Below are 26,968 nucleotides of genomic sequence, written 5' to 3' on the forward strand. Positions count from 1 at the left end.
AAATAAAGAGTGCCTTGTTTCAGTCTTTACCACTGGCATCTCCGTTGAGGCTGCCTGAAACGAGTTCGGCCTCCGTGGAATTGCTGGATGTGTGTGACCGACTGTCCAAAGCAGCCAAGGACTGTAGCATGCTCAGTAGACTGTTCGAGGTGGGAAACTGTAGGTACTTTTCTGGCACATAACCCACTTGGCCAACTTTATTTCGAGCCTGAGTAAAAGACATGTGACAAAACAGGTTTGCACACACAATTTGGACAGGGCACAACATGAACCAAAACAAACTCCTAAAAAGTCACAAGAAGGGGCGATATGAGCAAAGGAATATACCTTTACCCAGTCTTCCATATCTCCATCTTCAATCACTTCTAACACCTCATGCTCCTCAATGGTCAACTCATCTGGTTGAGAAGCCTGCAATGTAGGATGGTCATGGACAAAATTAAAAAGGTTAGATAAAGAGCAGATGTGAACTGATCATAACAAAAACTGGGGATCAAAATATTGAAATGATTTTGAAAAACGTATTGAACATAAAAATTTAAGTGTTGTAAAACTATCATAATGAGGTGAAGTTTTACTTTAAAAAAACTAAACAAAATAAAGCCACAACAAAAACTGGAGAAACGGAATCCTCAAGAGGCAATCAGGTTCAGTGAACACAGCACTCTGCTGGAAGTAGAGGACTTGGGTTCTAGCTCCAGCTTATGTATCTACTGGTAAGTTATTCAACTTCTTGATGTCTCCATTTCTTCAAAATGACAATCCTGCCATTCTCAGGAGGATGAGGGAGTCAATGGGGGATGAATATGGACAGAATCAATGATTTGGGAAGCACAGGCAAAGGAGAAAGCACTGGATTAGAACTGTACAAGAGGGCTACCATGGAAGTGCGTGCTGTGAAAATGCAAAGAGCTATGTACATGGACTGGATGATAGCTTTAAGCAGCGCCTAGACCTGGTCTGGAATCACTGTAAAACAGTGGCCAAGAGAAGGAAGTTGTAGGAGGAGAAATGATTGAGATTGGTCAAAGTTTGGAATTACTATGCTCCAACTTAACTGTGGAGACTGGGCTGATCCCCTTGGGTGCTTCTGCACAAGTCACTAATTGTGATGGTTTTTTTCTCCCTGACAGCAGGAGTCCACGAGCACAAGCCACCCAAATATTGCCCCTGAGACTGTAGAATCTGAAATCAGACTCTCAGGGCTCTGTAAAGGGACTGGAGTGAGAGACTATGTTGCTTTGTTTCCTAAAGAGACTTGCCTGTCATGTGTAACAGGGAGGGGCCTGGAGGCATCTTCTGGCTCTCCAGTGAACAGTCTTAAAAGCTTTTCCCAAGTCCCAAAATCAGTTAAAACTGTCAGACCATATAGTTTTTCATATCTCTCAAAGTGTAAAATATCTCCAAGTTACACAAGCGAAAATAAGGCAAGAAAATGGGTCACTTTCCTCCCACTTCATGTTCATTTTATCAAACCCAGATTCTGCATATTGCTGTAATAGCTGCTTGAGACAGAAAAATAGTATTGAAAATGGCTGACCAATCACAGAAATACTCCAGGATCAGAATTTTAAGTAGTTACATCTGATCTCAAAATATGAGAAAAAGAAAGCTCATTGATTCTTGATAGCTTTTCCAACAGAATTTCTTTGCTAATCAGAAATATTATGCCTTGAATATACCAGCAAAACACACCTATAAACAAAAATGTTTTTCCTAATTCAATGGTAAAATTTAAGAAGTATCAACATAACCAGATTTCAATGTGTGTGAGACCAAAGCAGGAGGGTGAAGAACAACTTTTAAAATATATTGCTGCCCTTGTAAAAAAAAGTCATAGAGGTCTGTGCAAGTTGTCCATCATTGTTTTATAAGCAGACACTAGCTTGATCATACCATCCCTAGCAGTGACCAATACTTCCACTTGACAAGGTCAAGTTCTTTGCATAGCACTCAAGACCCTAAAGAGTCTGGACCCTGTGGTCTCTTGATGCTTTGGCCCCAGCATACTATTCCCTATTCTCTGAATATACCATGTTCTTTCTTGCCTTTATACTTTTACCAGGCTGTTCCTTCCATCCAGCAGGCCCTGGTCCCTCTTTTCCATCTGATGAATGGATTTAGATTACTGTGGATTCAAGTCCAGCTTCAGTCTGTTTCTATGGGCAAGGGACCATTAAGACCTCTCACAGCCTCAGTTTTCTTTTTGATTCCTATTAGAATGTAAGCTCTGTGAGGGCAGAGATTTTTGTCTGTGTTGATCAATGCTACATCCCCGAGGCTAGAAAAGAGCACAGCATGGTATATGGAAGATACTCAAATAATATTTGTTGAATTAATAGGTTGGTTGATAGTATCTTCCTTATAGGGTTATTGAAGGGATTAGAAAGAAAAATATGTATGTATATACTTATGATACCAGGCACAAAGGACTTACTAAATGGTAGCCATTATTATTACTCATGATTTGAGGCCCAGCGCATATGTTTTCCAAGACCACCTACGATGAGTTGGTTGCTTTTTCCTCCTTTTGTTTTTGTAAGACTTTGTGCATCCCTCTAACACTGACTACCTTGGTACTCTAGTTAGTTTTTTATAGTTGTGGGCTTCCTACTAGAATGACTTACTTAAGGCATGGAATGTAATTCTCACTTACACCAACTAAAGACAGCAAGTGGTCAGTAAATGGTTATGAAATAAACCCATGGTCTCACACTACCTCCTGAAGTCCTAATGCCCAGTGACAGAACTTCAGAAGCAGCCAGGTCCTCCATTCCCACCACCATCTCTCTAAATTTCCTATTTTCTTTTAAAATAATATATTTCTCCTGATTATAAAAGTAATACATGTTCATTGTAGAAAAGTTAGAAATACATAACTGAGGTCTTAAGATACATACAGTTTGGTGTCTTACTTTTTTGACATATTTCTTCTTATATAAAAAACTCACTAATGTAATTTTCAATTATCTTTGTAATATTTTATGTTATGGTTACATTATACAAACGGTTAACTGATTTAACTATTTCCTTATTGGATTGCCAACTTTGAACTATTATAAAGTAAGTACTATGATTAAAGACCATTTTGTATCCAGAATGTTTTTCTACATTGTGGGTCACTTTCTTAGGATATATGCTAGGTAGGATCAAAGTTATGAGCATTTTTAAGGCTTTTGACTCCAATTCTTAAATTTGGCTTTTTTTTTTTTCTCACCAGATTAACTCAGGCCTTCTTTGCTGGTTGGACTACAGGAATAACAATTAAGCTTATAGTTAGTCTTATTAGTTAGGCTCAATTCTAATCTGTCTTGTAGGGCACCTATACCATGACCAGGGTTACCTTCTTTAAAAACCCAGTCTGATTTTAGGACATCCAATGGCTTCTCTCAGCAAGGATAAAAGCCAAGCATCAGTCTGGTCTACAAGGCCCTTTACTATCTGGCATGTTTCTTCCAGCTGCTCTATTCCCCACACTACATGCTCACACACCACTGAGTTTAATGTTTCCTGAGTATCCTATTATCTCATTAAACTGTGTGTCTCTGTATCTGCTGTTCTCTTTGCTTAGAAGGCTCTTTTCCTACCCCATCTTACCACTGCATCAAGAAAGGTCTTATTCATAACTTAACTGAAATGCTACTTCATCTGTAAAATTTCTCCTAATCATCATAGGAAGAATTAGCAGTTTTACCTTTATTATAAATGTTTTCAAATATATTCTATTTTTCAATTTAATATTTACTCCCTGCAGACTATCCATTCCTGAGAGGCAGGAGTGGTGTCACGTTCATTCTTGCATCCCCCAAACTTATCACATATTGGGCACTCGATAAATGTTCAATGGTTAACTGATTAAAAAAATTTTACAGTCTGTTTTACCATATGGATATGCCTAGGATATGCCAACAGAGGGGATGTCAGATGAATGTTAGCTGTTTATAATCACTCAGACACTTACAACCCTCTCCATTTAAGGACCTTAAATTTTAATTCTGGAACTTCAAAGTAAATATAATATTGAGAGGGAAGATGGGGAAATACTCCCAACACTAGTTTTATAATATTCTAAAACACCTTTCCAAGAATCTCAGAGGTGACTTCAAATTTTCAAAAGATTATCTAAACAGTTTACACTGGAAAAAAAACAACCCAACCCTTTTAGAAAAGAGGGCGTATTATTAACTTAAATATATAATGAAAGGATGTTAAACTATAAAAAAGTCTGGTAATCACTGATACTGAGGAGTAAATACTGCCAGCCTGTAGCTACCTAGGGATGGTGGTGGTAGAAGTGAGACTGTCCCATGTATGACTGTTTTAGATTCTCTCCAGACCCTTCTTCTGTTGTTGTCCCTTAAGCATTGAGTCTCCAATAGCATGGCAGCCAAAAGAGGATTCATTTGTTCATGTCCTAATTATCTCTTGAGGACCTACTACGTGCTGGGTACTGTCCTGGGTGCTGAAGACACACAGACAAGGCTTCTGCCTTCATGGACCTTTAGTAGCAAGTTAGACAAAGAAATATGAAAACAAATAAGATTAAGTTTGGCTGGTGATAACTGCTATATAGCAAATAAATGACGGCAAGAGGGCAGTGAGATAGAGTAGTGACTGAGGAGTGGGTTATGTATTTAGGAGATCAGGGGAGACCTGAAGCAGCACTATTTGAGCTGAGCCTATATGAAGAGCAGTGGGCAGCCAACCAAGATCCAGGAGAAAACAGTTCTAGGTAGGAGAGCAACAAGTGCAAAGCTGTCAAGTCAGGAAGGAGCATGGTGCTTCTGAAGACTGAAAGGCAGCTAGAGTGGCTAATGTGTAGTGAGTGGGTTGGGCAGCAGTTGGGTGGGTTGGTCTGACATGAAGCTAGGGACACTGGCAGGGGCCAGATCAATCTGGACATTGTAGACCCTAGTGAAGTGTTTGTTCTTCTATATGTGATGGAAAATTTATAAAGGGTTTTAAGCAGGGGAACAAAATAATATCCTTTATATGTTAAAGACAATTCTGGCTGCAGAGTGGAATGTGGACTGTTGGTAGACGAGTATGAAGAAGGGATACCAATTATGAGTTTTTTTTCTTTCACAGTAATTAAAGCAATGGCCTAGACCAAGGTGATGAAACGTCAATGGATTTAGGATATGTTTTGGAGGTGGATTCAATAGGACTGGCTACTGACTGGATAAAGGGAGTGAGCAAAAGAGAGAAGCTGGGTAATTAAAACTCAGTTTACTTTGTACAAGTGAAAAGTTACTGTGAAAGCGGGGCAGGGGTGAGAGAGGATAAGAACTATTATACCAAATCAAGTTTGGAAGTCAGGAATCTATCCAGGTTTCTGCTTAACATGGAAACAAGAGGTGGTTATATTAAGATTAGGAAAGGTAAAGTTTAACAAAACTGCTTAGTAAAACAATTTTCTTTTAATATCAACTTTGAGAATTATTCCAGTGGAGGGTCTTGTGCACCAAGAAGGCAATTGATAAGGATAAGAGTTCTATTTACATAAAATTTACTAGATGCCAGGTACTGTGCTAACTGTTTTGCTATAAAAGTGTTATCTCATTTAGTCTTCAATCTAGCCCTACAATATTATCCTCATAATATAGATAAGAAAACTGAGGCTCACAGAGACCAAGGGACCCAGCATTGTCATATACCTTGCAAGTGGCAGAGACAGGATTTTAACTGAGGCAGTCTGATGTCAGAGCCTAGACTCTACCATTATGTTATGTTGCCTCTAATATGAACTGAACACCAATTTTATGTTAAGCACATTAGAAGAGGCCAGGTAGATACAGTTACATGTATCTTAAGAATTGTCACAATTTAATATGAAAAATATGTTAAATAAATACAAACCTTATAGGAATAAACAACTTTGCAGGTGAGTGGATAATTTCTTAAGGTGCCAGAAGGGCTGGAACTGCTGTCATCAAAAACATCCATGTTGTCTTCAAACTCTTCTCCTTCTTCTCTTTCAGTATCTGCATTAAGCTAGGAAAAATCAGAAGCCATTCGCTAGGTTACTTACTTCAACAAAATGGATGAAAGCAGGAAAAACACTTAAAGCCTGATTTTTTTCAAAATTTTAATTTACTTATTCAGCTGGACACAGAAATAAGTATCTGTTCTCATTTGCATTTCTCATGTTACGAAAGGACAGAATTTTTTTTCTTTTTAAAACCAAGAGTAAAATGTCTTTCAAATATATAAGAAATATTTATCAGTATCCTTTCACTCTTCACTGTTAAATACTAATAAAGGCCTCTTACCATTTTAAACTGACCATATAAAAAAATACTAAAAAGATTTCTAAATGCTACCAATGACGTGGAAAAACAGGCTTTCATCTATGGCTGGTAGAAATGTAAACTGATATATCCTTAAAAAAAATCCTGCCTACTGAAATTAAAAACTAAATATAACACTTCGTCTAGCAACTTCACTTTTGTGAATCTATTATAAAGAAATAAAAGCACTAGGATCGTTAAAACTACATATTCTGAGATGTTTACTGCAACACTGCTTGTAGTGGCAAAAGCCTGGACATAACCTATATCTCCATCAATAGAGGAATATTTGAATAAACTATGATGTGTTCATATTATAGATAAATGACATCTATTAAAAATGAGTTGGGAAATAGAAAGCCCAGAAATAAATCCTCACATATATAGTTACATGATTTTTGACAAGAGTCCCAAGACTATTCAATGGGGAAAGGACAGTCTTTTCAACAAATGGTACTGGGTAAAGTGGATATCCACACGTAAAAGAGTGAAGTTAGGCTCTTATCTTACAAAAATTAACTCAAATGGATCAAAGACCTAAACGTAAAAGCTAAAACCATAAAACTTTTAGAAGAATACATGGGGGAAAAGCTTCATGACACCAAATTTGTCAATGATTTCTTGAATACACACCAAAAGGATAGGCAATGAAAGAAAAAAAAGACAAATTGCACCACATCAAAATAAAAACTTTTGTGCATCAAAGGACAACAGAGTAAGAAGGCAACCCAATTTATCATGTCTGATAAGGGATTAATATCCAGAATATATAAAGACTGCCTAAATCTCAAGAACAAAAAACAATCCAATTCAAAAATGGAGAAAGGACTCGAAAGACATTTCTTCAAAGAAGATACACAAATGGCCAATAAGCACATGAAAAGATGCTCAACATCACTAATCATTAGGGCAACACAAATCAAAACCATAATGAGATACCATTTCACACGCATCAGAATGGTTATTATAAAAAAAAAAAAAACAGGAAGCAAGTATTGGCAAGGATGTGGAGAAACTGGAACACTTGTTGCACTGCTGGCAGAAATGTAAAATGGTGCAGTCACTTTGGAAAACGGTATGGTGGTTCCTCAAAAAGTTTAACATAGAATTACCATATAATCCGGCAATTTCACTTCTTTTCTTTCCATTTCTATTCTATTCTTTCAATTCTTCTTCCTAAAAGGTTCTGAAAGCAGGGACCTGAACAGACATTTGTACACCAATGTTCACAGCAGCATTATTCACAATAGCTGTAAGGTGGAAGCAACCTAAGCATCCATTGAAACAAGTGGATGAGCAAAATGTGGTATATACATAAAACAGAAAATTATTCAGCCTTGGGGGAGGGTATAGCTCAGTGGAAGAGTTCATGCTAGCATGCATGAGGTCCTGGGTTCAACCCCCTAAGTACCTCTGCTTAAATAAATAAATAAACAAATAAATCCATCTAATCCCCACCCCAACCCAAACAGAATATTATTTAGCCTTGAAAAGGAAGCACATATTGGCACATGATACAGTATGGATAAACCTTGAGGACATTCATGTTAAGTGAAATAAGCCAATCACAAAAAGATAAATACTGTATGATTTTACTTATATGAGGTACCTAGAGTCAAATTTACAGTCAGAAAGTAGAATGTTGGTTGCCAGGGATTTGGGGGGTTGGGAGAATGGGGAGTTTTTATTTGACTGGTACAGAGTTTTACTTCTGCAAGATGAAAAGAGCTCTGGAGATAGATGATGGTTATGGTTGCACAACAATGTGAATGTACTGAATGCCACTGAACTATATATTTAAAAATGGTTTAAATGGTAAATTTTATGTTACGTATATTTTGCCACAAAAAAGGGGCACAATTCTTTTTGAAAGGGAGCACAAAGGAAATAATTTAACTCAGTTTCAATGTATATTATCCACTATAGCTAAAACATACATATTAATTAAAATGATATTAAGTGTAAAAGTGTATTTACCTAGAGTACTGTCCATGATATTAAAACACAAATAATATCTATATGAGCATAAACATCTGACAGAGGGAGGCAGAGTAAGAAGAATAAAGACTGGAGAATACAGGCAATCAACTTGTTTTTTATATACCTTTGTACTATCTGAACTATTAGTATAAGCATGTTTTATGTTTTAAACTAAAAACCAATAAAGAAGAAACAAAACAGACTCAAAGGTTTCTTTGTTTCTAGCTACATATAAATACTTAGTTGGCTACTTATCCCCATGTTAAAATGGACAAAGGCACTAATGTTTACAAATTAAGGATATGAGGAATGGACAGTCAGAATTGGGCCTCACAGTAGAACAATTAATTAAAATATCAAATACCTACTACATGCTGAACACCACACTAGGATCTTAGATATGAAATGAAGGACAATGTCTGCTTTGCAGGAGTTCACAATCTAGAGTGGAAAATGAGCACAATCAAATGCTAAGGGCACAGAGGGCTCTGTGAATATGGAAAGTGTAAATCGAGAAGAAGTTCATAGAAGAGTTCCCGGGATTCAATGAGTCAAAAAGTATAGGATGCCTATGTTGTTAAATTCTACTTTTTAATGAGCTAAAGTGATTTCTCTTGAGTAATTATCACTAACGTTTTAAAATTGACTCTTTAACTGCTATTTCCCTAATAAAATTCTATAGAATTGGGGGTAGGAGAGGTTTCCAGGAGAATAAATAGTACGTACTTCCTATCACATTTATTGCCTCCATTTCAAAGCCCCTTTAATATTCTCATTTATAACTATAATTGAAAATTCTCCCCAGCTGAGTGAGGTAATCACGTGCCTCATCTTATAAATAATTCATGTCTGGTCAGGCAGATCGATGACAAAACAGAGTCAAATCTTGACCTTTCAAATCATCTCAGGCTTATGATTCTACTGTTTTCCAGCAGGGCATTGTGTCATATAAAAGATGAGGATCACACAGGAAATTGCCATAAAACTTACTTTAAACGTATTTTTATATACTTGGAAGACATTGCTTTTATATTCTAGTAAAGATTATAGACATTAAAAAAACTATAGGCATTACGAGAAACAAAACAAAACACCCATACATCTATAAAAACTAAAATTAAAGCTAATGTGGGTAGAACAAGTTCCAAAAATACAGTATAAGGAATGTTAATATGTACTGTGTTTTGGCACTGGGAATCAATCCAAAACATTTTATATTGGCAATGCTGTTTGATACTAAACATCCCTTTCTTTCTCCTTTATTTTCAGTTCATTTTTTGATTATCACAGAAGGGAATGAAAGATTGCAGTGACAGCAATAAGGGTCACTGTCACATGCTCTTGCATTGCTCATGCACAGCTTTGCAAAGCATGTCATTTCAGAACAATTTCTTCTTTTTTCCTCTTCCACCCTCGTAACTTAACTGTTGCAATGTTTTCTTGACCCAGCATTTCTAAAATCACATTCTTCCTGTTTCTTAACAACTGCTCACTTATCCCTTTTCCTTCCTGTCACCTGATAGAACTTTAGTTAAAACTACTCTTTCTAGCTGTACTAACATTTTTCCTTTCTTAGATGTAAACTGCTTACTCTTATTGCAAGGACAGATAAGCAGAACCTTCCTGAGTTGGTTTTAGTAGCCGTCCCCTTGTACTCAGCAAAATTACCTCTGAAGGGCTTCATCAGCTTTATGGTCCTTGGATCCAACAGACTTGGGTCTGAATGCTGACGATGACATTTACTTGCTATATGGCTTTGGGAAAATTATTTAACTTCCCAATTTCAATTACCTCTTTACCTCTTACTTCTTAACAAAGTCATGATAAGGATTAAGTGAGGTAACATATTTAAACCCCTAATACATGCTTGGTACATAGGAGGTACTTAATATATTCTTGTTTTTATGAGGAAAGGAGAATCTAGATTAAAAAACCTGGTGAAATCCAACAAAGAGGAAGGCAGCTCCCTATAACTGGGTAGCAGAAACTCTGAATTCCATCTAGACAGAGAAGCGATCACAGTGTATATCATTCCAAATACAACACAAGTATATTATAAAAGATGATGCTGAAAATATCAGCAAAGTGGATTTCTGTTTCCAGGCAAGATGGAATATCAGTGATTAGATTTACATTTCTTCCATAAACAACTAAAAACATTGTTCAACATATATGAAAGAACAAGTTTTCCAGACAGTGGACATCATGTGAAAAAGGTCAGCGATCCCTGGAGGATGGGAAACAATTTCCCCAACTCACTGTCTGAAGAAAGTTTCCAGGCTGAGATACAGCAGGAGTGGACCCAGGCAGAAGATAATGGTCTCCGTGAATTGAGGATACGGAACTGGAAATACAGGAAGGCCAGAGTGGCTAGAGTACGCAGGGAAGAGTAATGCAGGAGAGAGAAATGCATAGAGAGAACTCTGGAAATCTGCAGAGGGTCCCCAGCAAGTCTTCAGTTAAGTACTAACCCGCACGTGTACATCAAGAACTATCTGAAGCCAGTGATAGAACCACCCAAAGGATTAGCAGGAAAAATCCTCAGTGCTCACATCAGTCTGGAAATATTTCCTGTTTCTTCTTAACAGAGTAGAAAACCTCATAAGGCATAAGGTACCAGGTAGAGAACTCAGAAAATCAATAGACTTAAATAACACTATAAACCAACTTGACTTAACTGACATTTACAGAACATAACACCTAGCAACAGCAGATTATACATTCTTTTCAAGTACACATGGAACATTTACCAAGATATACTATATACTGTGCCACAAAACAAGTGTCAATAAATTTAAAGTGTATTTACTTTTAAAGTATGTCAATAAATTCAAGTATGTTGTCTGACCATAATGGAAATAAATTAGAAATCAATAATAAAAAGATATCTGTAAAACCCTCCAATATTTGGAAACTCAACAACACTTCAAAACAACCCATGAATCAAAGAAGAATTTAAATGGCCAATTAGAAAATATTTAAAACTGAATGAAAATAATAACACAATGTATCTGAATTTGTGTGGTGGAGCTTAAGCAACACGTAGAAGGAAATGTTTAGCACCAAATGCCTATATTGGAAAAGAAGGAAAGTCTCACATCAATGACCTTGGCTTCCACGTTAAAAAAATCAGGAAAGAGCAAATTAAATGCAAACTAATCAGAATAAAGGAAATAATAAAAACTACAGCGGAGATCAATAAAATAGAAAACAAAACAAAAAACAGGGAAAAAGTCAGTGAAATAAAAAGCTGGTTTTTTTTGTGAAGATACCTCAAATTGATAAACCTCTAGCAGAATGATCAGGGGAAAAAAGAGACACAAATAACCAATATCAGGAATAAGAAATGTGATGCCATTATAGATTCTCCAGACAACCAAAGAATAATAAAAATATTATGAACAACTTTATGCTAATAAATTTGGCAACTCAGATGGAATCGACAAATTTCTTGAAAGACACAAATGATCAAAGCCCACTCAAGAAGACTAACTTGAATAACTCTATATCTATTAAAGAAATTGAGTTTGTTGTATTAAAAACTCCCACCAAAAAAAAAAAAAAAAAACAAACCCTCCAGGCCGAGGTAACTGTTCTGGTGAAGTCTACCAAAAATTTAAAGAAGGAAAATATTCTACATAAGCTTTCAGAAAATTGAAGAGGAGGGGATATTTTTTCAAATTATTTTATGAGACATGCATTATATCAAAACCAGAAAAACATTATAAGAAAACTATAAAGTATCTGCCATATATAGAGATATAAAAATGCTTATCAAAATTTAAACAAGTCAATTCCAATCAACATATAAAAAGGATAATATATCATGATCCAGTGGAATTCATCAAGAATGTGAAATTGGTTTACTATCTGAAAAATCATCAATGCACTTCACCGTATTAACAAACTAAAAAAGAAAAAAAAATCATTCGACAAGATCCAACATCCACTTCTATCAGCAAACTTAAATAAAAATAGAGAAAACTTCCTTGACATGGTAAAGGGCATCTGCAAAAATCCTACTGTGAACATCACACTTAATGGTGAAAGATCAAATGCTTTCCCTAAGTTCGGGAACAAGCCAAGAGCATCTGTTGGTTCTCACCACTTCTATTCCAGCATTGTACTAGATTGCAGTTGTTAAGTAAGGAGAAAAAAAGGGGATCATGGAAGGAAAAAGAAGGCACCTGAACTGGAAAGGAAGAAGTAAAACTGTCTTTATATATAGGTGACATGATTATTTGTATAGAAAATCTCCATAAAAGCTACAAAAACTAATAAACGAGTTAGCAATGTTGTAGGATAGAAAATCAATATACAAAGATCAACTATTTCTATATGTTAGCAATGAACAATTGGAAATTGAAATAAAAAAAATCACTACAATAGCATAAAAAACTATGAACTAGACATAAGTCTGACAAAAGATGTGCAAGACCTATGCACTGAAAACTACAAAATACTGCTGAGAGAAATAAAAGACAATTGGAAGACTCAATATTGTTAAGATGTCAAATGTCTTCAAACTGGTCCACAGATTCACTGCAATCCTACTGAAAAAATCCTGGTAGGTTTTCTGGTAGAAAACTGATTTTAAAATTCATATGGAAATGCAAAGGAAAGAGAATATCCAAAACAACTTTGAAAAAGAAGAAAACTGGAAGATTTACGCTAATTGACTTCAGGACTTTAAAGTTACAATAATTCATACAGAGTAGCACAGTCATCAAGCTAGACAAATAGATCAGTGGAACAGAACAGGAAGTCCAAAAATAGAGCCACACATATATGGTTAGTTAATTTTTGACAAAGATGTGAAGGCAATTCAGCGGAGAATGGACAGTCTTCTCAACAACAACAAAAAAGAACTTTTACTCACTCTTCTTACTTAACTCACACTGAATCAGATTTAAATGTAAAACCTAAAACTATAAAACTTCCAGAAGAAAACACAGGAGAAAATCTTTATGACTTTGGCTTAGGCAAAGATTTATTAGCTATCATACCAAAGTGTGATCCATAAAAGAAAAAAAATTAGTTGGATTTCATCAAAATTAAAAATTTCTGCTCTTTAAAAGACACTGTTAAGAAGACCCCCCCCCAAAAAAAAAAAAGCTATAGACTGGGAGAAAATTACGTTAAGTCATATATCTGATAAAGGATTTGTATCCAGAATATAACAAAACTCTCAAAACTCAATAAAAAGAAAACAAACAACCTAATAAAATTTAGTTGAAAGATCTGCACAGACACTTCACTGAAGAATATACACAGAGGCAAATAAGCATATGAAAAGATGCTCAACATTATTAGTGAAATGCAAATTAGAACTACAATGATACACTACTATCTAATGCATACCTATTAGAATATCTAAAATTGAAAAGATCGATCAGGTTACCAGGAGGGGAAGGGGGTGGGAAGGAATAAGTTGGGAGTTAGAGATTTGCAGATACTAACTACTTTACATGAAATAGATAAAAAACAAGTTTCTTTTGTATAGCACAGGTAACTATATTCAATATCTTGCAGTAATCTATAATGAAAAAGAATACGAAAATGAATATATGTATGACTGAAACATGTTGTACACCAGAGTTGACACAACATTGTAAATGGACTACACTACCAAAAAAAAAAAAGAAAGATCGACCAAACTAAGTGTTGGCACTGTTGTGGAACAACTGGAACACTAGTACTCTATTGATGGGAATGTAAAATGGTACAACCACCTGCTTTGGAAAACAGTCTGACAGTTTCCTACAATGTTAAACATATAGCCACCAGATGACCCAGCCAAAACATACATTCATAGCAGTTTTACTTGTAATAGCCCCAAACAATTCAAATGCCCATTGTCAGGTGAATGGATAAACAAATTGTGGTATGTTCATACAACAGAATACTACTCAGCAATTAAACTAAGTACTGAGACATGCAACAACATGGATGATTCTCAAAATAATCATGCTAAGTGAAAGAAGCCAGACAAAGCCAAGTGTACACTTTTAAATACATGCAGTCTATTGTATGTCAATTATATTTCAGCAAAACAGTCAAAAAATATCAGTAGAGCTTGGGATTTTTTTTTTTTTTGATAGAACACTTTGATTTTCCATCAAAAGAAAACCCATGCACAGAAAATTCATGGATCCAGAATCCATTCCTTTCATTGAAAGGTTATTTAAATTTAACTATAATTTTACAGGATAATTATTGAGACTAGCAACTGAAGAAGAGCTGAAGATGAATTTTTTTTTTTTAAACTTCAGCATCTACCTTGTAAAGCTTGGAAACTTTAATGACAACTGGTCACACAGTATTTCAAGATGCTGTAAGACCATTAATTACATTAAAAACAGGACAGTCAATGATGATTCAACAGAGCTTAAAGGGGAAAAAAATCAATAGCAATGGAAATGAATCATGATAAAGGTTAAAGGAATAAAAGGGGCATCCACAGAGTAAGAAAGTATGCTAAAGAGCAGGCCTTTAGAGGCACATATATCTGAATTCTAACTCCAGCTCTCTCCACTTACTAGCTATGTGCTGTCAGGAGAGATAGTTAATTCTTCCAAGTCTATCTTCTTGTCTGTAATACATTCAGGACTGTTGTGATCATTAACTGAAATAATGTATGAATGTGCCTGACAGTACCTGGTACAGAATAGATGCTTTACCAATGTGAATTCCCTCCTTTTGGTAGTATTTTAAGCTTTGTGGATGGTAGAACTGGAGTAAACTGCTTATCTTCAGGTTCAGATGAATATTTCTGAACATGTACTATGTATAAGGATCTGTGTCAGGCATTTGTTATGGCTGTGCAGGAAGTAAAAGAACATGATACTGCTAGAGACACTTCTCCGAGAAGTGAAATTCTCTACATCTTTTCAATGCCCATCTTTGGTCTTGGCTGTCAGTGAGACTAGTTCTCTCAATCTGTAGACACCAACTCAACAGACATTATATGCAGCTAGGTAATTCCCAGCACCCAGCAAAGGGTCTCATGAGCAGTGCAGGCTCAATACATGCTTACTGAATTGAATTAAACTGATCCTACTAGGAATTGGAAATGTCAGTTTCATTAAAAACTATTGGCATTTTGAATATACAGGATCTTGTGGTGGCTCATAGTGAAAGAGAATGTGACAATGAATGTATGTATGTTCATGTATAACTGAAAAATTGTGCTCTACACTAGAATTTGACACATTGTAAAATGACCATAACTCAATAAAAAAATGTTAAAAAAAAACTATTGGCATTTTGAGTATGGAGTTTAGTCCATTAAAAAGACCACTGCACATTTGGAAATACTGTAAATATAAAAGTGACTGAAAATTTCTGCAGTTACATTCCATTATCTTCTACACTTTACATTTATTTCATTACAAAAACCCACTGTTTCTTTTTCTTTGGGATTTAGCTCAAGTCAACAAACAGATTTTCGTATTTCAAATACAAAACCCACTGGATGCAAGGAGTGTAAGGCATTACTGAGGCAGATGGGAACCAAATTACCATCCTAAAGAAATCTTTAATATTGCCTTTCAAACACATATTCAGCATGGTCTTTATAATGAGTGGAGTTAGAATTTACTTCTAACTTTGCAAAATGCGCATATTCTTAGGGAGGCTTTACAACAGAGTATATGTCATGGTGCCTTTGTATAGCAGTTTGGGGAAGTGGCCAAAGACAAGAAAGTCATGTAAACACTGTCAGCTATAGCTTGAGAATCTAGGGGGAAAAAAGAACAAAAATGAACTAATCTCAATCAAAGAATCTCTGACCCAGTAATTCTACTTCTAAGAATCTATATTACAGAAAAAAACCACAAGTATGAAAAAAAGAAATATGTATACAAATGTTTTTAAGATTATTATTTAGAATATCTGGAGGCAATTTAAATATTAAACCTAAAGAGAACAGTTAAGCGAACACATTCCTAATGGAATACCATACAGACATGAACAAGATGATTATGAAGATCATCCCACAATATGGAATGCTAGATAAAAAAACATACAAAATTACCTTTATTATGATGAATATGTTTTAAAAAGGAATAGTAGAAAAAGGAAGGAATTACATCAAATTGCTAACAGTGGTGTTATAAGGATGGAGCTTTTGGTCATTTTTTTCTTAACCATACTTTCTAATTTTTTTGTTATCTAGTTACATAAATTTTCTATTTTAAAATTAATGTAATTTAAAAATTAGGTTGTAAACTAGGTATGGGTTTTTGAGTAAGAGGAGGCAAGAAAATAAGAGAAGGGAGGGATGACAGACAGAAGGCGTGACTGGGTCACTGGCAGCAATCCAATCATAGGAAGTTGTATGTAGGCTCTGGTTAACCATCAATTGAAAAATTATATCAGAATCCTCTCCTTTTGAAAAAATGTTGCTATATTCTGTGATTTTTTTTCTTCTCAGTCCTATATTCTGTACTCCAGCATAATACAGAAGGCAAAGAGTTAACACTCAAGTAAATTTAGTTCCTTCCTTATTCTATAAGGCTAATAGATGGTACATTTTAAGAACATTTATCTTCTATCAGGCACTTTATTTACACTGATAATGTCCAACAGTAGTATTAACCATATTTTCCAGATGGAAAGGAATTTTAAACCTGATGACTAATGCTTTTGTTGGCATCTATGATGGAAGAAATAATTTGGCCCCCAGAACGTGTATTTCTGCTCTGTGCTCCTAGCCAGTTGTCAGTGTGAAGAGATACAACTCCCTCTGTATTATTTCAGGCTGTTATTTAAAATCAGGCTAAATAAATATAGGGACTTCATTAAGCTATTTTGTGCCTATATCTTTCTTTTATTTATATTGTTAATAGAACTTCCACAAAATATATTCCTCAGCTGAAAGTTGGAAGACACAGGCTCCGTAAGAGTGACTAAAGGGAAGAAAAAAGTGGAATGGGATTGCAAAATGCTCCTTTCACAGATATGTCTCTAGGTGATCTGATGTTCTGTGACAGTTGTTAAAAATACCAGTTTATTCAACACCACCAGACTGTACTACTCACTGCCAGACACCATACTAGGGACATCATCATTTTCTTCCTTCACACCCTGAAGCTCTTGTTTTTTTCCTGTTAAAATTCCTCAAGAATTGTCTCAAATGACATTTCCTTCATGGGGCAAACTTCTTTCCGATTTTTTTAGCTGGTACAGCATACCTTGGAGATATTGGTGTGGGTTTGGTTCCACACCATTGTGATGAAGAGATTATTCCAATAAAGTGAGTCACATGAATTTTTTGGTTTCCCAGTGCACATAAAGTTGTATTTACTGTCGTTATTAAGCATACAATAGTATTATGCCTAAAAAAATAATGCACATACCCTAATTAAGAAACACTTTATTGCCAAAAAACACTAACCATCATCAGAGTCTTCTGAGAGTCATAATCTTTGTTAGTAAAAGGGTCTTTTGCCTGGAATGTTGATGGCTGCTGACCGGTCAGGGTGGTGCTTGCTGAAGGTTGGGTAGTTGTGGCAATTTCTTAAAATAAGACAATGAAGTTTGCTGCACTGATTGACTCTTCCTCTCACAAATAATTTCTCTGTAGTATGCAGTGCTATTTGATAGCATTTTACCCACGTGGAACTTCTTTCAGAACTGGAGTAGTCTTCTCAAACCCTACCACTGCTTTATCAACTAACTCTAAATCTTCTGCTGTCATATCAATAATCCTCACAGCACCTTCACAAGAAGCAGATTCCACCTCAAGAAACTACTTTCTTTGCTCATCCAGAAGAAGCAACTCTTAATCCGTTGAAATTTTATGATGAGATTGCAGCAATTCAGTCACATCTTTAGGCTCCACTTCTAATGTTAGTTCTCTAGCTATTTCCACCACATCTGCAGTTACTTCCTCCACTAAAGTCTTGAATTCCTCAAAGTCATGTGTGAGGGTTGGAATCAACTTCTTCCAAACTCCTGTTCATGTTGATATTTTGACTTCTTCTCATGAATTACGAATGTCCTAAATGGCATCTAGAATGGTGAATCCTTTCCAGAAGGTTTTCAATTGACTTTGCTCAGATCCATCAGAGAAATCACTATTTACGGCAGCTACAGACTTATGAAATGCATTACTTAAATTGTAAGACTCGAACATCAAAATTACTCCTTGATCCATGAACTACAGAATGGATGCTGTGCTAGCAGTCATGAAAACAACATGAATCTTGTACATTTCCATCAAAGCTCTTAAGTGACCAGGTGCACTGTCAATGAGTATATATTTTGAAAGAAAATCTTTTTTCTCTGAACAGTGGGCTTAAAATATTCAGAAAACCATGTTGTAAACAGATGTACTGTCATCCAGGCTTTGTTGTTCCATTTATAGAGCACAGGCAGAGTAGATTTAGCATAACTATTAAGGGCCTTAGGATTTTTGGAAAGGTAAATGAACACTGGCTTCAACTTAAAGTCACCAACTTCATTAGCCCGTAACAAGAGAGTCAGCCTGTCCTTTGAAGCTTTGAAGCCAGGTGTTGACTTCTCCTTTCTAGCTGTGAAAGTCCTAGAGGCATGCTTCCCAAGGCTGGTGTATCTACACTGAAAACCTATTGTTTAGTGTAGCTGCCATCATCAATGATCTCAGCTAGATCTTCTGGATAACTGGCTGCAGCTTCTACATCAGCACTTGCTGCTACACCTTGTACTTTTATGTTATGGAGACAGTTTTTTTTTCCTTAAACCTCATGAACCAACCTCTGCTAGCTTCAAATTTTTCTTCAGCTTCCTCACCTCTCTCAGCCTTCAGAGAACTGAAGAGAGTTAGGGCCTTGTTTTAGCTCAAGTGAATGTTGTGGTTAGTCTGATTTTCTACCCAGAACACTAAAACTTCCTCCCTATCAGTCATAAGGCTGTTTTGCTTATCATTCATGTATTCACTGGAGCAGCACTTTCAATTTCCTTCAAGAACCTTTCCTTTGCATTCACAACATGGCTAATTGGCTCAAGAGGCCTAGCTTTCAGCCTATCTCAGCTTTTGACATGCTTTCCTCCCTAAGCTTAATCATTTCTAGCTTTTGATTTAAACTGAGAGATGTGCAATTCTTCCTTTCACTTGAACACTTTGTAGGTTATTAATTGGCCTCATTTCAATATTGCTGCATCTCAGGGAACAGGGAGGCCAGAGGAGAGGGAGAGAGAGGGGGAATGGCTGGTTGGTGGAGCAGTCAGAACACACACAATATTTATCAATTAAGTTTGTTGTCTTTTAATGAGTGCACTTCATGGCACCCCAAAACATTACAACGGTAATACCACAGATTACTAAAACAAATATAATAATAATGAAAAAGTTTAAAATACTGTGAGAATCACCAAAATGTGAAAGAGACACAAAGTGAGCAAATGCTGTTAGAAAAATAGTGTACAATAGACTTGTTCAATGCAGGGTTGCCACAAACATTCAATTTGTGAAAAATGTAATTATCTGTGAAGCTCAGTAAAGTGAAGTGCAACAAAATGAGATCTATTAAGCTTTACTGACAGCATTTCACAAAATCATTTGATTTTTAGAGTTGAAGGAGATTCTTAGGATCTCTGATACCCAGAGAAAAGTGACTTTTTCCAAGGTGTGTTGATGAGTTAAGAGTTAGCAATTTTGAGTTTGCTACACAATAGCCCAGTCATACACTGCCATGTATCATTAAGATCCATAAAGGGTAGGGGAGGGTATAGCTCAAGTGGTAGAGCGCATGCTTAGCATGCATGAGGTCCTGGGTTCAATCCCCACTACCTCCTCTAAGAATCAATCAATCAATCAATCAATCCATCAAATTACCTCCCCCCACCAAAAAAAAAAAAAAAATCCATAAAGGTTTGTCTGCTCTACCAGCTTGCAACCTCTTTGAGGAGAGAGACCAAGTCTTGTTCATCTCTGATAGGTCTAGGAAGTAGGCATATAGGTGGTAAATGCCTGCCCAGTTGATTAAGTTAGAAAAGGTACTAGCCTGAAAAAAATCATGGGTATAATTGGTTGCCAACAGTACTGCTGAAGAAGCTAAAAGCAAGTATGTGCCTGGAAATAAATTGCTATCATCATAAGTTCTGTTAAACAGGATAACCTAAAGTAGATGAAAACTGTGACTTTTAAAATATCCAGCAGGAAGAGACATTCCATGACACAGAGCAACTCTGTTGTACTGGAAACAGGGCAAACTCTTCTAACCCCAAAGTCAGATGGGTAGTATGTGCCTGTTTTCCCCAGCTGAATTATCATTAATAGTGAAATAAAAATAAACCTTCAATAGATTGTTTTTCCTTAAAATGCACACCCACACACAATCCTTTTTAAATGTGCAAGTATATCTCATTAGAAAATCAGATATGTGAAAAAATTGACAAACCTTCCAGGAATGTTCTTAGACTTTGGCCAGATTCTCTAGCAAGGATTCCTTTTATCTGAAGGGCATAAGCATTGAAGAGGCACTATGAATATAGTGGGAAGTTGGGAGATTATAGAATTTTAGCTTTTAGTTTGCTACTACTATTCCATCTATCTGTCTATCCATTAATCCACTGCATTCTTCAACAGATATTTATTGAGTACCTACTGTGCCAGGCACTTTGCTGTGCAGAGCACTGAACAAGGAAGACACAGAAATTACATTCCAGAGAGGGAGATAGACAATAAACAAAAGAAAACAAGTCAAGAAGACAAGTACAGATTGTAATAAATGCCATAAGGAAATAAACTGGATGAGACAGAGTGGTAGAGAGACAGCAGCAGAAAATATTTCAGTCTGACCAGCTAGGCATCATATATCTACCCATGTAGTATCAGGCAAATCACTGAACTTTTCTGATACTCAGATCTTCAGGATGAAAAACTAAGGTTGAACTGGATGACATCAGAGTGGAAAAAGCCTTGGACTTGAAGTAAGAAAACTTTAGCTTGAGTTCTAGCCTTGCTTGTAAAACTATACCTGCAGCACTGTTTCCCTGATGAAAGATACTGTGAGCAAAGTGTGACAGCCCTTGTGAACTGAAAAGACTATGCCACAGAATAAGAGTATTCCTTTCCCTCCTTTAAGAGTGTTTACAACTCTCTGGATGTTTATTCTCATTTACACAGAAGAAAACCTCTGAGAACTCTGAAAATACTCGATTAAAACTTTATTCTGCTACTTTCAGATAAGCAGCATATCTACTTCATGAATGGAGATAATGATAAGCTTACTAGTGATAGTATACTCTTCACTTCACATTTCTAAAAAGTGCTATTTTTTAATCCTTCTTTCTTTCCTGCACTGTTTAACTCAATTAGTGACAGACTAAAGGGGAAAAAAAAACAAGCAAAACTATTATTTTTTTCTTTAAAATTTTGGCTATTATCAAGTTTGGCTACATAATCAAAGAAAAGTATCCTTCTCTGAAAGTCGGCCCAAGACATCTAAGAAGAGAAACCATACCGAGTGCAAGGTTCCATTATTGGTCACTGCAGGAAGGCGGGCCCATCGCTCGCTTTCCAGCTCTTCCATCACTTGGTTCATTGCACTCTTTAGCCATGTGTCCACAGAAACACCGATTTGCTTTAGTAGGTCCAGCCGGGCTTCAGCTTTCAACTTAATTATCTAAGAAAACAGAGAAAATGGTCAGAAATCAAAACTTCTTTTTCTCAAATAGATTGTTAAGTTATTCCTGACTTATTAATTAGAACAATCTTGGTATTCACAAATAGATATTAATTAATTGTTCACTTGGAGAGAGGGAGAGGGGAAGACTATGGGAGGGGGACACAAGAACAGGAATCAGAGCCTGCTGACAATGGCAAAAGGCACACTCGCATTTTGACAATACACATCAAATACAACTTCTGAATAGGAAGATATTAATGCATCATAAAGTCTGCTTTCTTTTCCTCTTAATAAGGCTATGCCTCAGAACATCCTAAAATTTAGCATTTTCAACAGCCTTCTAACCCATCTCCTGGACTCTTCGTTCTCCGCTATAATCTATCTTTTACAAGTCTACAAAAGATCTCATCAGTCACTCCCCTGCTTAAAAACTTCCATGATTCCTGACTGCCTGCTGAGTAAAGATTTTAAGTTAAATTATGATGCAACTGTCAGAAACAGCAGAAATTGAGAAGAAATAGTTCCTATTGTCCAAACTGAAGAAACTGAAAGAATGCCTATTCTTTGGCTCTTGTTCCAAGACATGAGCAAGTAACCATAGAACCAGTTTAAACCTGTCCCAATCAAACAGCAACTGCTCTGCTTCAATAGCCAAGCCTCTGAGTCAATCAGTGACAGCCCCATGCTTCTGCAGGGCAGCCAGTCAACCACAGCCTCACTCCAGTAAGCATCAGTAGTCAAGCTTCCACTCCTGCTTCCCACAGTCCACCCATCTCTATACACCACAGTTAAAAGTGAGCTCATAGGTAAAACATTCTCAGTTTTGAAAATCTGCCAATCCTTGAAATCCACACTTCTCAAAATCTTACATATCAGATGGCTTTGTTCATTGTATTTTTAAAGTATCATTCTTTTTGCTTTAGCAGCTTCATTGTTCCTCATATTAGGATGATGGTCTTTTCTTTCAACATTTGAAGGCTCCACTGAGATAATTTTGAGGACCTTCACTTGATGGCCTTCTGTGGAACTCCTGGACAATGCAATGTGCTCACTGAGCCCTTCTGGTATGCAATTTTGATTACTCTCTGAATTCTCAGCTGAGGGAGCTGGTATCAAAAAGGATCTGAGCTCTGACTTTGTTTCCCTGAGTTCTCATTGCTGAATTTATTTTTGTACTTCTGAGATTTTAAAGTGAGATAAAATTTACATTACACAAAATTCACTGTCTTAATCATTTTAAAGTATACAATTCATTGGTTTTGGATATCGTATAGACCTTTATATAAAGTATTAGATTTTTTGCTTGGAGGCACACAATTTGGAAAACAGTCTTGTAAAAATCTTATTCTTCTAGTAATTTTTTTTTGGCAACAACTTTACTGAGATAAAACTCATATACTATACAATTCATCCATTTAAACTGTATAATACAATTGATTTATAGTATATGCACAGATATGTACAACTATTACCACAGTCAATTTTAGAATATTTTAATCACCTCCAAAAGAAACCACATATCCTTTAGCTATTGCTCCCTTATCCCTTACTCCCTGTAGACTCTGGCAACCACTAATCTTTCTCTTTCTACAGATTTGCCTATTCTGAACATTTAATATAAATACAATATATGATCTTTTGTCTGGCTTCTTTCACTTAGCATAATGTTTTCAAGGTTCATCCATATTGTAACATGTATCAGTATTTCATTCCTTTTTACGGATACTGTGAAGATGTAACACATTTTGTTTATCCATTTGTCAGTTGATAGACATCTGGGTTGTTTCCGTTTTTCAGCTAATATGAATAATGTTACTATAAACATTAACATACAAGTTTTTGTGTAGGTATGTGTTTTTATTTCTCTCAGATATATACCTAGTCATAAAGTACTGGTATGTTTAAATTATTATAGCAAATGTCAGACTATTTTCCAAAGCAGCTGCCTCATTTGATAACCCTACCAACAGGGTATGAGGGTTACCACTTCTTCACATCCTGGTGAACACCTGCTAATGTATGCCCTTTTTGATTCTAGTCCTCCTAGTGGGTGTGAAGTGGCATCTCATTATGGCTTTGATTTGTATTTCCCTGATGACTAATGATGTCAAGCATCTTTTCATATGCTTATTGATCATTTGTATATCTTCTTCAGGAGAAATGTCTATTCGGAACCTTTGCCCATTTTTAAATTGGGTTGTCTTTTTATTTATTTATTTATTTTTACCTTTGTCTCTTTATTGTAAGAGTTTTTGTTTTCTAGATAAAAGTTCCTATCAAATGCATAATTTGCAAATATTTTTTCCCATTCTGTGGGTTGTCTTTAACTTTCTTGATAGTGTCTTGTGAAGCATAAATGTTTTAAAATTTTTATTAAGTTGAATTTATCTATTTTTCTCTTTTGTTGCTTGGATTTTTGGTGTCATATCTGGGAAATTAACCCAAGGTCACAAAGACTTATCCCTATGGTTTCTTGTAAGCGTTTTATAGATTTAGGAGTTACATTTGGGTATTTGATCATTTTGAGTTAATTTCTGTATATGGTATGAAGCAAGGGTCCAGCTACATTCTTTTGCATATGGATATCGACTTGTCTCAGCATCATTCTAGTATGCATTTTAAACTAATACAGGCAGTGAAATGTGTTTTAAAAATGAGTGAACCAACACACCCTTTCTTGGAAATTATAACTGCCAGTCATTTAACTGCTGACGCAAAGAAACAAAGAAAAGAGAGATCACTATATTCTATTTTCTCAATATCAAGTAACCTGGTTCTCGTAAGATTTATTTTTTATTAGTATTTTACCAAACAAGTGATGAACATGGTATTTGCAAATTTATATTTTTTAGACTACAGTTCCAGAACAAACATTGCTAGCTTTCCTTTAGAGTTCCACCTGTTTATCTTTTAACAACTATTTAAAAGCAGAATTTTCCAGCGTTTTCAAATGAATTTTGATAATCTGCCAATTGATTAAAATTCTGCAGAGCATAGCTCTCTGTAACTTGATGGCATTCCAGATACTGTTTGACCAAATCATTTTTCTAACTTGTAAAGAGATAGAGCTTTTAAAAATGATGTTTTGAAAAATCAGATCTTTTAGGATACATAAACTTGGTGTATTAACATTGTCAGTTAACCAATTTTAATATGAAGTTGAACAAATAAGCATATCAAAGCGTCAACCCAGACCTGAATTTATGAAACTTTTTGACAGTTATAAAGTCTGTAAACCTCATTTGGACTTAGTTAACTTACCTTCAAAATGACATTTCTCTAAAGATAAGGACTGTGTCTACTATTTAGGTCAATGCTTTGCATATAGTAGGAAATAAATAATGTAGATAATATACTTGCTACTCTAAATTATCTTTGGTATCTTAAAAAAAAACACACCCCAAACCATTTTTTATCATATGTACTAGGTACTATATGATTATACTATTTCATTTATCCCACACAACAATTCTGGGGATGAATATCATAAACTCTACTTCATAGATGAGAAAAGTGATTTAACTAAGGTCATATCAATTGTGGTAAACTGTTATCCCCACTGAAACACGGGAGTCTCCATGTAGCCCCTTCCCACATTGATTCTAGCCTTGTCCATATGATTTTCTTTGGTCAACGGAACATATGGAAATTTGATGGAAGCAGAAGTTTGATAAGAGTGCTACCAGGACTTGATTTCTTGGAATGTGCCTCTACCAGTTCAGCCTATTTAAGGATGAAGGACTATATGGGAAAAAGGCCTAGCCCTCTAGCAGACCCTCTGGCTGAATGGAGCTCCTTGAGTAATCTCAGGCAAAACCTGCAGAAGAACTACATACTCAACACCTAGAATGATGAGAGACAATAAATCACTGTTGTTTTTGCCATAAGGCCAGGTATTTTTTTTTAAGGGAACAACAGATTATTCTGTTTAAGTAATTTAATTTCCAAATACCTGGGAATTTTCCAGGTCTCTTTCTGATTGATTTCCAATTTAACTCTGAAGGGTCAGAGAACATAATCTGCATAGTATTTATTCTTTTGAATTTACTGAAACTGGTTTATGGTACAGTATATACTCTTGGTGAATATTCCATGCCTACTTTAAAAGAACATATATTCTACTCTTGTGGAGAGGAGTATTCTATAAATGTGAATAAGTAAAGTTGGCTGGTAGTGTTATTCAAGTATTCTATATCTTTACTAATTTTCTAGTTCCTTGTTCTGTCAGTTGCTGAAAGGAGGACTGAAATCTCCAACCACAATCATAGATGTGTTTATTTCTTCATTCAGTTCTGTCAGTTTCTGCTTCAGGTATTTTATAGCTCTATTATTATTTATAAACACATCTAGGATTGTTATGTCTTCCTGATGAAATGATATTATTTTAAAAAATTATTACTTTTCTAATTTTAATTTAAAAAATTAATACAATTTTTAAAGGTTACTTTCCATTTCCAGTTATTACAAAATACTGGCTATATTCCCCACATTGTACAATATATCTTTGAGCTTATCTTACACCCAATAATTTGTATCTCCCACTTCTCCACCCCTATATTGCCCCTCCATCACTGGTAACCACTAGTTTATTCTCTGTATCTGTGAATCTGCTTCTTTTTTGTTATATTCACTAATTTGTTGGGTTCTTTTTAGATTTTACATATAAGTGATATCATACAGTATTTGTCTTTCTCTGTCAGACTTATTTCACTCAGCGTAATGCCCTTCAAGTCCATCCACGTTGCTGTAAATGACAAAATTTCATGTTTTATGTATTAGTATTCCATCATACACACACACACACACACCCCATATCTTCTTTATCCATTCATCTATTGATGGACACTTAAGCTGCTTCCATATCTTGGCAATTGTAAATAATGCTGCTATGAACACTGGGATGCATACATGATTTTAAATTAGTGTTTTCAGTTTTTTTGGATATATACCCAGGAGTGGTTGCTGATTTTTTGAGAAACCTCCATACTGTTTTCCATGAACTGACCTTATTTTTAATCGTTAGGAATCATTCTTAATATTGCTCATCCTGTCTGAAATTAACATAATGATTCCAGTTTTCCAATA

The 26,968-nt window shown here is 35.6% G+C and overlaps 1 protein-coding gene across 2 annotated transcripts in view; it reads right to left on the reverse strand.

The window, feature by feature from the left end:
- Positions 1–26,968, reverse strand: part of FCHSD2 (FCH and double SH3 domains 2) — a 194,331-nt gene that overhangs the window by 5,936 nt on the left and 161,427 nt on the right. For both annotated transcript variants that reach the window (XM_010989217.3, XM_064492675.1), the window contains 4 exons: positions 21,719–21,880; positions 5,860–5,994; positions 328–411; positions 31–208 (listed from right to left, as the gene is read on the reverse strand). In XM_010989217.3, the coding sequence (XP_010987519.1) occupies positions 31–208; positions 328–411; positions 5,860–5,994; positions 21,719–21,880 (559 nt within the window). The remainder of the gene's footprint in view (positions 1–30; positions 209–327; positions 412–5,859; positions 5,995–21,718; positions 21,881–26,968) is intronic.

Source organism: Camelus dromedarius, chromosome 12 (genome assembly GCF_036321535.1).
Source record: "Camelus dromedarius isolate mCamDro1 chromosome 12, mCamDro1.pat, whole genome shotgun sequence".
Lineage (NCBI taxonomy): Eukaryota > Metazoa > Chordata > Mammalia > Artiodactyla > Camelidae > Camelus > Camelus dromedarius.